General features: G+C 40.2%; 2 protein-coding genes across 7 annotated transcripts; both read left to right on the forward strand.

The window, feature by feature from the left end:
- Positions 1-1556: 1556 nt before the first annotated feature.
- Positions 1557-8280, forward strand: LOC112275396 (hydroxyproline O-galactosyltransferase GALT6). Of its 6 annotated transcripts, none has more exons than XM_090244513.1 (11): positions 1557-1832; positions 2291-2428; positions 2992-3085; positions 3310-3788; positions 3938-4547; positions 4748-4980; positions 5645-5935; positions 6152-6280; positions 6426-6599; positions 6965-7072; positions 7370-8280. In XM_090244513.1, exons 4-11 carry the CDS (start codon positions 3489-3491, stop codon positions 7574-7576), a joined length of 2052 nt encoding a protein of 683 aa, XP_090100639.1. In that variant the 5' UTR covers positions 1557-1832; positions 2291-2428; positions 2992-3085; positions 3310-3488; the 3' UTR covers positions 7577-8280. The 6 variants fall into 6 exon arrangements, with proteins under 6 accessions (XP_090100639.1, XP_090100647.1, XP_024361544.1 ...); XM_090244530.1 differs by having other exon boundaries at positions 1587-1832; positions 2992-3056; XM_090244521.1 differs by having other exon boundaries at positions 1574-2428; positions 2992-3056.
- Positions 8281-10625: 2345 nt separating this feature from the next.
- LOC112279071 (tobamovirus multiplication protein 3) lies at positions 10626-14777 on the forward strand. Its single transcript, XM_024513166.3, has 10 exons — positions 10626-11033; positions 12352-12442; positions 12558-12610; positions 12843-12935; positions 13089-13160; positions 13300-13372; positions 13539-13584; positions 13702-13819; positions 14003-14080; positions 14200-14777. Exons 1-10 carry the CDS (start codon positions 10872-10874, stop codon positions 14290-14292), a joined length of 879 nt encoding a protein of 292 aa, XP_024368934.1. The 5' UTR covers positions 10626-10871; the 3' UTR covers positions 14293-14777.
- The last annotated feature ends 495 nt before the right edge of the window (positions 14778-15272 follow it).

Below are 15272 nucleotides of genomic sequence, written 5' to 3' on the forward strand. Positions count from 1 at the left end.
TTACTATAAAACTTTTCACTCATCATTTTTAATGGATCTCATTTTTATTTTATAATGATTTATAATAAAAAAAATCAAATGATTGTAAAATTATAAAAAAACATATGTATTATATTTTCATATTTATAAATAATAATTTTGAATGTTGGTTGTGATGATGAACAAAGTTGATATATAGCAAGCAATGATTCTATACTTATTTTTATATTTATGTTATATAGTTTCTATTTTAGTTTTGAATAAAATTTGCTATGCATTAAATTTTTATATTTTCCATAACTTATATAAAATAAAATAAAATCATAGAAATTTATAATATGTTACTTTAGAAGAAGAATGTTTCTAACTTTAAATTACATTAATAGTTTGAAGAAAAATTTAAAATTAAACATTGAACATTAAAGATCAAACTCTAATATTATTATTTTTAATCTTGTTAAAAGTATTAAAAACATAAATATGTAGACTTCTCAAAATAAGTTATATTTATGTATAAAACACCTCTAATGGCACTCAAAACTTATTAGCAATTTTTACACACAAATTTTTATTAGTAATTTTTAATCTTTTACATATGTATATTTTTAATTTTTATATTTTATACATACAAAATTTTAAATTATATTAAAAAATAAAACCAAGAAACTCATGCATTTGCATTCTTAAAAGTAATTCTTGTGTTGTATTTGATAAATTTTTGTATTTTTCTTTTATTTCTACAATCACAAATGTTTTTTTTTTATTTTTTTATTTTTTTTAGTATTAATGAAATTCATTTGTATGGTTTTTATTTATATTTTTTCTTATTGTTGTTCATTACTATATTATACATTACTATACATGAATGATTTTCTTTAATATATCACTCCAAGATAATAAATGGCATATAGTGATGATATTTATGATGTTAAATTAGTTAAAATATATACATTTATGAACACACACACACATATATATATATATATATATACATCAATTATTTTCATAAAATATTAATATTAAATTTAGAGGAATGTTAAATTGACCCATGCTTTTACTAAATAGATCCACTCTTGATGAAAAACATGATAATCATGATGAATGTAGTTGATTATTATTAGTTATTATTGGTTGCAGATCCATTAGTGGAGAAATGAATCTAGAGGCTATTTTTTATTTTTTTTCTTTCTTTTCATGATGGTTAGAATGATTCAGTAAAAACTTGGGTCTATTTAACATTCCCCTAAAACCTATTTATCAGTAATTATTTGTATGAATAGCTCTCACAGCAAAGCAAGGCCCCTCATTGCCAGTATTCATTACTGTAAATGTAAATAGAACTTAGTGGAAAAGTCCGTCGGAACAGTGTAGAAGGTTGAAACAGAAGACGAGAGAGAAAAATGTTCGAACCGCTTGAAAGCGGATGAACGTAGAAGAGGATGAACAAGGATGAAAGTTTAGACGGGAGGATAGCGGATGAAAAGATACAATTCGTTCATCCACGACGGACAAACTCGCGCGGCTTCGGAGGGAGTGGGAGCTGACATGCGAAGAACAGAGACGGGGTAAATGGAGGAGTTCTAATTTCGGGGGCGATGCAGTTTGTTTTAAGATTTCATGTCATGTCCGTTGTCCAATTTTGATCTTAGTGCAGTCGGAAATGCTCTCAACTCGTCAAATGAGGTTGGCATCGGAGGACTTTAGGGTTCAAGGTCTAATTCAGAAGGCGTTGCTGCGTCGCTGCTTCGAAGCTTGACGGAGGAATCTCACTTCAGTTCCTGGATCTGGATTTTGTCTAACAGTGGCGAGCACGTTTCGGACGCGAGCGGAGGTTTTCTGAGCATAATCAGGAGGTTCGCTTGTAGTTTAATATTTGGATGATAGTACTCGCGGTATGTGGCGTTCACAGAACAAACGAAAAAAATTAAAAATTAAAACAAAATTAGCTGTGTCGGTTGTTGTGCTTGCTCAGGGCGATAGTACCTGCCGTGTGACTGTAGTTGCAATCGAATGTTGAGGAGTCTCTGGAGGCTCTGGAGATGAGCGTCGGGTTTGGTTTTGGTTGCATGCGAAGAGAGGCTTTGTTTTGTCTTCAGAAAACATGGATCGTTTGTGTCGGGGGAGGGGTTGACCATTCAGTAACTGTCGGTGTGCTTCGATGACACGCAATCCGTGCTCAAAGTTCGGCTATCGATGGTGCAACGTTGTAGGCGATACTTGTATGTACCGACATATTTAGGACGTAATGTGTACCTTGGAGGCGCGATCACAGTGTTCTCAGTTTAATTCATTGTGTTATTGATCTGTGTAGATGAAAGTCCGTTTGACTATGTGATTGTTTATTCGTGCACATCATTTTCTATATGTGGATTTACAATTCCTCAAAATCGGGGTTTGAAATAGAGATGGCTCGTGATCAGTAGCGCTGTGAATAGGAGCATGTAAAGAGGTAAGATTGATATCTTTTTTCCACGTTTGCGAACTTCTCAGGTTTGAACGTTTTCTTTCTTCAATTCAGGGTTTATATCTTTATTAAAACCGCAATGATTCATCAATCTTTTTGGATGGCATTTTCTTCAGCTTTGACTCGTGACAATGTAGGTAATTTATGATTGTGAAGTTTACCCTTTGGTCACGAATTCAACAAGTTAGTTATGAGTCGACTCTTTCTCTTTGTTGTTTGAATTCTGTGTCCCTAAGGGATGGTTTTTTTATACAAAAGTTTTTGCTAATTGTCCACTATGATTGGATGTTATACCTTTTTCTTTCAAAGGGAGGGCTTTCAAAGTTTGTGGATACTCTAATATCCATGTTATTCGTGTTCCAATGATTGTATGTTCAAATTTGTTGCATGATTTTGTGGCGGATGGCAGCAGGAAATGTGCTCATATGGTCTCGGAAGCTTGGGGTTTCTTGGCACGATACAGTGGCATGAGATTTATCGCTGCCAAACTGTGGACAATGATGTTTGAAACAGTCTATTCATCACTGGTTGGCAAATTCTATGTACAGGGCTAAAAGGGCCAAACTAGGCTTAACAGCAGTGATCGAGGTTCTTGAGCAGGATCAGCGCAAGGGTAAGGTTGCTTAGGACCGCTTCAACCTGGTGAGTTAGACACTCAAAATAATTACGAAACAGTGACATTTATAAGCTTTGTGTCGTCACTACTTTGAGCCTTCAGAGTACATTTATAGGTGGTGACTTCGTTAATGATGTTAAAAATATGAGGTGAGGACATGTCTTCTTGTGATTAGAGTGATCACTTTGATCCTTTTGCAAACGCTGAAAGGAGTAAGTCTGATTGTCAACAGAAATGTTTTTGGTTGCAGCCTGGCTAATATTATTGGTCTCAGTTCAATTTTCGATGGAGTGGCGTACAAGTGATCCAGAAAGCAAGAATCATGGATTTCCTACAATTTCATTTAGATTTTCGATGTTGGTTGAGTTATGCTGATTGATTTGGGAAAGAGGGAGCTTAGCGTTGTATACAGGGTTCAAACACCGTAATATGAAGAGGGGTGTGAGACCACCGGGTGTGGGATGTACAGGGCGGCAAAGAAACAATCTAATCATAGTGGCAATCATATGTTTGGTTTTTATAGCGATATTCATCCCACCGTTTCTTGAAATGAATTCACTTCCCGATATTGATTCCCCTGTGTATAGGTTAGAAGGTATTAACTTCGCTTCACATAGACGTCGCTATCAAGAACAGGATTCACGTGTCAGTTACAGTGGCTATGGACAGCCAGATATGCCATCAACTGGTGATGAAGACATAACGAAGACACCGTCTAAAGCTTCACAGGTTAGTGCAGAAATGATTGGTTCGCCCTCGCTATGCCAGTCAGGCTTACTGAGTTCTACTTGGATCGTTCTACTTGGATCTTTTATGGCTTCCTAGCAGTCGGAGGTTTCTTTCTGGTTTGAAGAAAGCCATGTATGGAACGTTTACAGGTTTTGGAGAAGAAAGTATCAAGCTATTTGAAAAAAGTCACTCTGGAAACTTACAGTAAAGAGGAACGCCGTAGTCCAGGGAACACAACAGGTGACATTGTTTCGCTGGAAGATGTGATAGATCGCGCCTGGTCTGCCGGCGCCAAAGCTTGGGAAGAGCTGGAAATTGCATTCAGACAGGGAGAACATTTTTCGAAGAAGGACAATAATGCCAATGCAACTGCAGATCCATGCCCAGCATCACTCTTTACAACAGGAAAGGAATTGGACAATTTAGGAAGGGTCTTCCCACTGCCTTGTGGTCTAATGTTTGGATCAGCCATAACTCTCATTGGAAAGCCACGGGAAGCTCACATGGAGTACAAACCGCCAATCGCCAGAGTTGGGGAAGGTGTCTCTCCATACGTCATGGTGTCCCAGTTCATAATGGAGTTACAGGGCTTGAAGGTGGTAAAAGGTGAAGATCCTCCTAGAATCCTCCACATAAACCCTCGACTCCGTGGTGACTGGAGCTGGAAACCCATCATTGAGCATAATACATGCTATCGAAACCAGTGGGGCCCAGCTCATCGGTGTGAAGGTTGGCAAGTACCTGAATACGAAGAAACCGGTGAGTGCTGGTTCCATCACACTTTATCTTTTCATAGTGACACGGTTCTTTTTAGGTGTACTAGTGTTGAAAGCTGTGCATGTTAAATGGTAACCCTAATCAATCTTCTCGCTAATTTTCGCATTGCAAGGTCTCCGCTGCTTGGACAATCAGCACTCTAACATTGGCTGTATTTACTGAAATGATTCTTTACTTTGTAGTGGACGGTCTTCCCAAGTGCGAGAAGTGGCTTCGAGGCGATGACAAAAAACCTGCTTCGACCCAAAAATCCTGGTGGCTTGGGCGATTAGTTGGTCATTCCGACAAGGAGACGCTTGAATGGGAGTATCCATTGTCCGAAGGTCGGGAGTTTGTTCTCACCATTCGAGCAGGTGTAGAAGGATTTCACTTAACTATTGATGGTCGGCACATCAGTTCGTTCCCTTATCGTGCGGTGAGTTGAAAATACTAGTTTGATATCTAATGATGAGGTTTACCGCAGGTATATTTGGTCTCATTGTCAAGTGTGTGTGTGTGTGTTGTTTTTCTTTTTTCCTTTTCATTTTCTGAATCATAATGATAAGAAATCAATTCTATGAAACTTAGCGTCAATATTTTAAAGTTTTATTGTTTTTGTTTGTTTTTATTTTTTTGTGTTTTGTGTTTTGTGTTTATTTCACAATACAATGTTAACAATGGAATAGAAACAATGATGGTCCCACCTCACAGACACCAGGTACACTACCTACACCAGACTGCGTCTGAGTAAGTTTAAGAAACAGCAACCACCAACAATCTGATTGTAAATTCTAAATTCCTTCTCCACCAGAAAACCATGTGATCCGTCTTGCAGTTCTGCTTGCACTCTACCTATATGATCCAAAGAGTAATTCCTCTTAACAGGAGTTATAACCTGCTGGGGTTTTGAAAATACCGATGAGTTCAAATTGTAAACAAACCCCGGATCTATTTCAAGGGTATGAAGGGCTTAGCTTTGTTTAAGAATAAGGTCAAGAGTATCTGTGTGGTGAGCATCCCAAAATGGATGCAAATTTGTTAATTGGCAACTGTTTTCTGTGGTATGTTTTGTGACGCACTATTTATTGTGTATTGTGCAGGGTTATGCTATGGAAGAAGCAACAGGAATATCAGTGGCAGGAGACGTCGATGTTCTTTCGATGACAGTAACATCATTACCTTTAACACATCCCAGCTACTACCCTGAGTTGGTTTTGGATTCGGGTGATATCTGGAAGGCACCACCTTTACCAACAGGCAAGATAGAGTTATTTGTTGGAATCATGTCAAGCAGCAATCACTTTGCAGAACGTATGGCAGTAAGAAAGACGTGGTTTCAGTCTCTGGTTATCCAATCCTCCCAAGCGGTGGCTCGCTTCTTTGTAGCTCTGGTACTTGTCATTATACTCTTTTTTCGTGCCAAGTATCGTGAACTCGGGAATATTTAAAAAGTGCAAACAACAAGTGAGCTGTTAATTGCTGAAAATTGGTGTTATAAGTCTTGATGCAGTGACCTTCCAGATTGACCAAGTATATCAGACCTTAGAATTTGAACAGCACTACTTACTTACCATTTTTAATGAATCCCTTGTTGGGTTGTGATGCAGCATGCAAACAAGGATATCAATCTGCAGCTGAAGAAAGAGGCTGACTATTACGGCGATATGATAATTTTACCTTTCATCGACAGATATGATATAGTGGTTCTTAAGACCGTTGAAATTTTCAAGTTTGGGGTAAGCGAATTAAAATTTGTAGTATTTACAAAGTAATATTTTTAAACGTTGTGAGGACATCTGCAACTTGATATATTTCTTTCGTGAGGTTCGATGCTGATTAAAGCTTAGGTGATTTAAAAGCACGGTGTTGCTTGCTATGCAGGTCCAGAATGTTACAGTTAGCCACGTCATGAAATGTGACGATGACACATTTGTAAGGATTGACAGCGTTCTTGAAGAGATTCGAACGACGTCAGTAGGACAGGGCCTTTACATGGGCAGCATGAATGAGTTTCATAGACCCCTTCGTTCTGGGAAGTGGGCCGTGACAGTTGAGGTAATTTTCCCTGTACCAAATTATCCAAGATTTTCGTAACCATTGTGTGCCTTATTCATTTCTTCTGAAATCTCAAGAAAAATGAAAAATGCTTGAGAAACGCTCGGTAGCCGTATCACATTATGCGAATTCCAAAAAAGAATGTGGAACAAAAGTTCTTGTGAAAATAATTGATATGTTCAAATTGTACACATTTATGCACTAAGATAAGATATGTGCAAATAGTGCCTTCCAGTGGTCTAGAAAATGCTTGTTTTTTTTTGGAAGCTTTAACTTTATTTAGCTTGAACATCTTGTTTGAGGGTTGGTGACCAAGTAAGAAGGTCCATACAAGACAATAAATGGATTGGTTCGTGCATGTACAGGAGTGGCCTGAGCGCATTTACCCAACATACGCAAATGGTCCAGGATACATCCTTTCGGAAGATATTGTGCATTTTATAGTGGAGGAGAGCAAAAGAAATAATTTGAGGGTGCGTTTTTCATAGCTGTGTCCTGGTGATTAAATGCCCCATGTTCAACATTGAAACCTTCATCTTGGACAGTTTTCCATCCATGTATCTCCTGTCATTATAATTGCATTATAGAACTGTTCGCGTGTACATTTCTTTCCTGTTCCTCTTTTTCATTTTCTTTTTCTCTTCTTTTCTTCATTTACTTCTCCTCTTGTCGATGCTTTCTGTTGACCTTATATTGTGGATATGTATCTCTTCAGTACTACGGAGACGATATGAAACATAAGTTTGATATTCTTCTGTGATAAAGCGCAGTTATTTAAGATGGAGGACGTCAGCGTAGGTATATGGGTACGCGAGTATGCAAAGATGAAGTACGTGCAATACGAGCATAGCGTACGGTTTGCTCAAGCCGGTTGTATACCTAACTACCTGACAGCGCACTATCAATCGCCGCGTCAAATGCTGTGTCTGTGGGACAAGGTGCTTGCTACCAATGACGGCAAGTGCTGCACCTTGTGAGGAATCTGCACAAGCAATATGAGTGTGTACAACGTTCTTTTCTAGGTGTATTATTTTAGGACTATAGTCAAATTCAACTGTAAGCTCTTATTAGTCCTATCAATCTAGTGGGATTACTTCTAATGGTATATTTATCCTTGATCCCTCTGAAGATGTGGAGGTTTTGCAATTTAATCAGAGAATCCTACTAGCTAGAGTCACTAGTCAATTTTACCTTAGTATAGATCAAAATTGGCCAAAGTTGTTGAGAAAAGTCTATCTGAAAAGACGAGGAGCTCTCAACTATTCTATCTTGAAGAAACTCGTATTCTGTGAGTGGTGAGAACAAGATGGTGCAAGTTGGGTGACGACGATGGCATTGTTCACTCTTCAACAGACATGGCCATCCATAATCGTCAGTAGCAGTGTTTCCGACACTCTCTAGCGGGGTGCGTTTTTCCTTGTCTCTTTATTCGACTCGCTTGCTTTTGGACCGGACCTCGGCTTCGATTATCAGGCTGTAAACCCAAGAATTCAGTTGAGGCAGTGCGCCTGCCTTTTGTAACAAAGATGTGCATATAGTGCTTTGTGACAGTTTTAGTTAAGAGGCATGGTTAGGGCGAAGTAATCAGAGCCTGGAATAGGTCAGTACAACTCCATGTCAGCCTCTTAACATCAATTTTTTTCGTTGGCACTCCTAACAGGGTAAGCACAACTTGAATACATTTCGTCTAGTGTTTTTCTCATGTCATAATGCGTGCATTATTTGTGTTATCAAATTGCCAAGCAAATTGGGAAACTCGGATATGCTGCGCTCAATCGGCCCAATCAGTCCACATCACAAAAGCGGTGTGAGAGACGTGGATTGCATTATGCATGTTATCGAGGGCGCCGAATTACTGGCTTTGCAATGAGGAAAAAGAACCTGGAAAGATTAGTTCCCGAACGAGAGAGACAGAGAGCTGTAGGACTTCTGAAAAACTATAGGAAAGCAGGTGCAAAATCTACACTTAAACCTTTAAGACTTGTGGTTTGTTTTCCATAAACCAGAAAATCTCACCGATTCTGAGCATACAACAAGTGTCTCATTATGGAACCTCGAAATTTCTAGAATCTTGATCCTAGGGCTGAAAGCGAAAGTGAGGTCTTCTGCCAAGTGTTTGTCACGTTTCCTAGGTCCACAATGCAAGAACGAATTACGACGTTGAAGAGAAAGCTTTCACATGCTCTGTCATCTGCCTGTAGGGCTTGGACTTGGCCATGGGAGAGAAGTCCAACACCATCAGCAATCCGCACCGCCACGAGTCCACCTTGATGTTGTCGAAACCTGTAGATGCTTGTTCGAATTCTGGGTTACGCAGTACGACGGTGAAGGGTGGTGGCGTGGTGGCTCTATGGAAGCTGCTTCTTTGCAAGTAGACACCTGGGGCATCTTGCATTGGATTGAGATGATTGGACGCGGCCCTCAGCCCACTTTTTTGAAATCACGTGGAATTCTACACTATAGTCAGGCCTACGTGGCGAGAGCTCTGGTCCTGCTGGGTTTTGCTGAGCTGGAGACTGGTGGGGCCCTGGTAACACCATTCCCCATGCTTTGAACGCCGAAATCTTACTGTCAGTAAGGGGAAGTGCAGGATGATGTGTGATGCTTTCCGAGCAGGAAGTTCAATGAACTAGCCACTGGAGTCAGCCCAGGTTAGTGCCCCAAAACTCTACTTTAGTGCATTCATATAACGTGGGGGTGTCGCCATGTGGGACGTTCCTGAATAATCCATCTTATTCTAGGAGTAGAAAGATAATCTTTTACTCCGTTGTTTGGTGAGCAATTACTACCGCCTCCTCCTTCGTGAAGACAGGGCTGTTTTTGGCTTTGCCTTGCTACCACAACAATGGGGTTGTTTTTTTGTTTTACTTTTATTTTTCTGAATAAATTTATTTTAAATAATGGTGTAGAATGCAAAGTTAAACATTGACTAGGCACTCAAGTATGAAGCTATACCATTTAGGAATATATGATTGTAATATTTTAATTTTTATGTCGAAAGAGTTTACAGTTCAAATAGAAATATTCTTCGTAATGCATGTGTAATACCACAAATACTTTAATTATGATGAGGATGATGAATTTTGCAATCTCACTTTTTTGTAGATAGATCAGAAAGTTGAATGCTAATCATAATAATTATTATCATTATTATTGACGTAAATGGATGTCCTTTACATCCCTTTTATCAATACAAATGCATACATACTGGGAAATTATGGAAAAGTTTTACATAGAACCCCCAATCTGACTTTGTCCAAGTACATATTTTGAGAAAAAATGCACAAGATAGATGGTACTATGGATTAAATCCATTGGATATAGACTGGACTAAATCTGTAAAGCTATTATACAAATATTATGTACAACCACAATTAAATTAAACATAAAAATATGAATACCCCCCAAAAAATAACAACATGACTATCATTTCCTTCTTTCTTTTTACTCAATCACATACTTGAAAAGCCAAAAAATCTGGAGAAATTCCAGGTTCTTGAAACATTTCACTTTTCAATCACTAAGCATCATAATTGCCTCACAGTTGAATAACACCATCTTATGGTCAGAAAAATAACAGTTATCACGTTAAATTACAATGGAGATTATTAAAAAAAAAATGAAAAGAAGAAGAAGAAGAAGAAGAAAAGAAGTCCAACATGCATGATTTTAAAAAAGTATAAAGTATGTAATTGCTTTAAATCAAGGTGCAAAAGAAAGCATGAATAAGAAAAGAAACACAACGCCATCACCATGAAGCAATAACTCCCTTCAAATTCTCAAACCCAGTTACCAAAAGCAGGTATGAACGCAGAGCGGTTTCCATTATAAAAAGCTCACAACCGTGTTGCCAGGTAGACATGGAGGTCGGTCGGGTATTCACCCGGTCGGTAGTCAGGGGGGAGGGTAGGAAAAAGGAAGGTCGCAAACTAGCCTCCCCAGCGAGGCGCTCCTCCCAGTCCTCCCGCCCTCCCAGCCCCTTGCCATGGGATGCGAGTGAGAGAGAGCGAGAGTAATGTTTTACATCATCCATCATATGCACTGCACTGAAGAGAGCGAGAGCGAGAGAGTGTGTGTGAGAGAGAGACAGCGGGAGAGGATTGGGGTTGTTGCTCTCACCTCGTCGACTTTGATCATGCGTCGGTGCTGTTTGAAAGTCGCATCGTGCAGCGTTGTTGGGCTTTGATTTCGAGCGAGAAGGGGCGGATTTGGGGGGGGCAGGGATTGGAGAGCGAGCGGGGGTGGGAGGAGGAGTTGGAGGCGCCGGGAGGCATGATGGAGTCAGGGTTAGGTCCGTTTCTGGTGATGCCGCCGCATGGGGCCGTGACGGGCATCATGGATTGGTGGCGTCGGGTGGATTCGTCCGTGCTTTGGCAGGAACGCATCTGGCTGGGCCTAGCAATTGCGTATGCTGTGATCGCAGTGATTGCGCTGGTACGTGTGAAGGGGGGAGAGAGTTGTGGAGTGTACCCTAGTTTTTTTTGTTGATGTGACGTGCGGTGGGGGAGTGTCGAGCGTGTCTGTTGCTTAATTTTTTACAACATGTTATGCGGGTTTTTGCCTGTTGGGTGGGAGAATCTTTGCCATGATGTTGGCATGGAAAGGACTTTTGATGCACACACGTGTGTTGGTGTACATAGAGTTGCTTGCCTTCGCCGTTTTGCAGTAGATGTTGGAGTGTGGCGTAGTGGGTCCGCATGAGCAGGCACATGAATGTCTTTGATGTTGCCTTTGAACTTCGCGAGAGGTGAATTCGTGGTGCTTTCGAAGTTTTGCTGGTGGGTTTAAATGCTTCCCGCCAGTTGGAGCAGGTTGCTGTTTCATTCCCAGTGTAACCTGTGGTCATGCAGTCAATCTGATGGAAGAACGCCCGGAGGTCTCACTATTAATGTGATAGATAGTTTCGGACTTGGTCGATCAACTTTCTTTACTGAGTTTTTGAATTTGTAATCGAATTCGTATTCGCATTTTTGTTGGGGCGAGCTCGTCGTTTTGGGGTTGGGGGTCATGTGGTAGTTTTGTCGATGCATGGTTCATAGAGCCATTATTCCCTTCGAGCATCCACTTCCATTATGTGCCTTTGCTTAGGTCATCTCAGTGAGAGTATAATTTCTGGGATTGGCACGACCTAGTGTTCAATCTTTGTTAGACGTTTGTCGCTGTCTTTCTCGTGCACTATTTGGCTCTTTTATTTCGAGTCTTAAGAGGGTTTAGACGCTTCAATCTGGGAAGGTTGGGAGCAATAAATGCCCCTGCTTTTGGGATAGCATCTATGATTTACGATAAGTTTCACTTGGGTCATCTGGTTTGAGGTTTGTCTATCATACGCTTCAGGCTTAAAGTAGTCTGAGTATTGAGAAAGAGAGATGCTTTTGGTGTCGCGCTCTTCTGTTCGATTGTTTCTCTCCATCCTTTTTACTACATCGGACTCGAAAGTTCACGATTTCAATTGTCGTGTACACTGTATGGGTTAGAATGGAAAATTCTAGGGTTGCTCCTGAAGTGTAGCCATCTCGAAAGAGGATTACAGGCTCAATCTGTAAACCCTTTTTTTGGGTGATTTTGATTACTGGTAATTGGAGGGTGTCCCCTTGTTTTTCCAGTTTCGTTTCGTTTCGTTCTCCCTTTGACAGAGAGGATTGTCCAGAGTTGTTCACATTGTGGTATACCTGCTTTGGTAGCACTCAATCTCCTGCCAAGTTTCTCTTCTTGGTTGTGAATGGACTTGACATCAAGTGTTGGGAATGTGCAGGTGCAACTGATACGGATAGAACTGAGAGTTCCGGAGTACGGGTGGACTACTCAGAAAGTCTTCCATCTGTTGAACTTTATTGTAAATGGAGGTGAGAATTGTGGAAATCGATTTTCAGTCCCTTTTTTTTTGTTTTTTTTAATCCATTTCTGATTTATTTCGTCCTGATCTTCTGGGGTCTTTTATTGTGTTGTGTTGTGTTGCAGTGCGTGCTGCGGTTTTCTGCTTCCGTGAGGATGTGCAAGCATTATCCCCTGAGGTACCTCCTACAGAGATTTCGATCCTAGTGCTGGGGTTCCTAGAAAATATTTTGTTGTTAAGGCAAGCTTGTAATGTATGGAATTATTACAACGGTAAATAACTATGTTTCGTTGAGCAAAAGGATACTGGTTCTGTTGTGGAAGTCAATGGACGTATAGTGACTCGCATTTTATCTGGACTCTAGTGCTTCAGTCAATCACTGGATTGTGTGTGATGTCCTTTGGATGCAGATATTACAGCACGTTCTTTTGGACCTGCCGGGCATTTTGTTTTTCACCACATATACTCTTCTGGTGTTGTTCTGGGCTGAAATTTATCACCAGGTGCGTATGTTAGGATTTCTCTTCATTTAGTTAGCGGCTGTGCTTCTAACTTTTCAGAAGGGAGTAGAGTATGATAAGTTGCGCATCGTGCTGTTGTTCCTTGTGGCCGATAAGATTCGGGGATTGATTGTGAGATATATGTTGCCATTTCAGGCCCGAAGCCTCTCTACTGACAGCCTACGGCCGACGTTTTTGATTACGAATGCAGTAATTTACTTGGTTCAGGTGCATGATTCTTTCAAACATTTTTTATTTTTATTTTTATTTTTATTTTTCTATAGATTAAAGAAGTTTTTTGTTTCCTGTTTCACTCCATATTATTGCCGGGCTGAAATATCAATAAGCGTACGGTTTGATTCTGCAGACTTTCATCTGGGGCTACCTGTATTGGTCTCCAAGCGTTCTTGTGATGTCTGTGGCTAAGTTCTTCTTTGCAGGTAGGTTCTGGATGCAAAAGTTTCAACATTTTTCTTGTATTTTTCTTGTGATCTTTATGGAGGTGTAGAAGTGCTAATCTTCCTCAATAGTTAATTGATTAATTTTTTTTCCTCCTATCTTGCGTAGCGCGGGACTGACTGAACTTGATCTCCCTTTTATTTGCAGCTGTGTCGCTTATGGCAGCGCTGGGATTTCTTCTGTATGGTGGAAAGTAAGTTCTAATAGCTCTGGTATCACGCACGTTGGTATGTTAATTTGTAGGTTTACATTTGGGAATTTAGAGCGTGAACTTGTTTCCTAATATGTTAATGTGTTGGTGTTGTATCAGGTTGTTCCTGATGTTGAGGCGTTTCCCCATTGAATCAAAGGGCCGCAGGAAGAAACTCCGTGAGGTCGGGTGTGTGACAGCTATCTGCTTCATATGCTTCACCATCCGATCTTTCATCGTAAGTGTCTATCGGAAGGGTTCACAAAGATTCTGTGGAGCTCTAGTTGCTGTGCCTTTTGTGGAAACCCGTGACAATGTGATGATGTTTCGTTATGGCAGCTTTTCTATGAACTTTCCTATGAGACGAAATTTGAGCACTCTTGTGAAGTTGATGTCGTACTGACATGGTCGGATTCGACAGATGACCTTCTCTGTATTCAACAAAGCTATTGACTTGGACGTTCTGTATCATCCAATCCTGAATGCTATATACTACACGGTAAGACGCCTTCTTTTTCAAATTGAGGTTGCAGACGCTTCTTTGCGGAAATGACTTTGTTTACCTTGGAACTGATCTTTGTAATGTAATGCTGTCTTTTTTTGCGCGTATGAATGCAGCTTGTGGAGATCGTTCCTTCAGCTCTGGTCCTGTATATTTTGCGCAAGTTGCCACCGAAGCGGCTATCTGGACAGTACCATCCGATCCGGTAAAGTGAGTGGTATTTCCAAGCTGGAGATTTGAAGGAAACTATGTTGATGCGATTCCTGTGCGTGTGCGGCGCTTTGGTCTGATGGCTTTTTGCTCCAAGTTCTTGTCATCTCAATGAGGCCACTACGTGATAATGAGGCACATTTGATGCAGTAATCATTCCAGGTTATTACATGGATCACTATAATAGTGATGGCACCTATGTCGTGTTTGTAGCCATGTCTAAAGATTTGTATGCATAGAATGGTGACACAAGTATTATATTGTTCACTTGGCTATCTTTGGGATTATGTTCATTTTGTTAACACATCAATACTGTCAATAGGATAGGCTGCACGTCAATATTTTGTGACATCCTGGTGAGTAAAGCTTTAACATAGGTTAGAGTTCTCATTAATGAGAACGAATTCACATTGGCCTTCAAAGTCGGATGGATTTGACATTCCTACACATTACAGAATAATAATATATATTTTTTCTTGAAACACATCACAGGCATGTTCCACCTTGTTGGCAATGTTCTATTTGTCCATTTCTAAATATAAAAAACTTTTTTAATGGCATGCGGGAAACATTCATGTGGTTTATTCGAGGGGAAACTCAGGTTGGATGTGGAGGAACGAAATGTAAGGAACACCTAAAATCGAGGATTATATTTTAGTCTTAATTTTGTGGTTAACTAGCACCACTTGAACCTCCACGAACTAATGTGGGAAATCCAAGCCTACATTTTGATGGACGCTGCGGCACTGATTCCTAGTTGATGACAGGAATTGCGATGCTATGTGTCCGGAATTAATACCCAGTAGGAGGATGACCAGTCATCGTAGCGAAGAAAGGCATCTGATTCGAAGTTTTCTCTCAATCTACTGGGACCCGGGGGTTGCCCCCTGAGAAATGAGACCAGCTTGTCTCGAGATGCTGATCAGGTCTGCAAGTAGATATTCGCTTCATCGAAGGTCGTGACCATACAGGTTCCCTG

Source organism: Physcomitrium patens, chromosome 2 (assembly GCF_059467195.1).
Source record: "Physcomitrium patens ecotype Gransden chromosome 2, ASM5946719v1, whole genome shotgun sequence".
Classification (NCBI taxonomy): Eukaryota; Viridiplantae; Streptophyta; class Bryopsida; order Funariales; family Funariaceae; genus Physcomitrium; species Physcomitrium patens.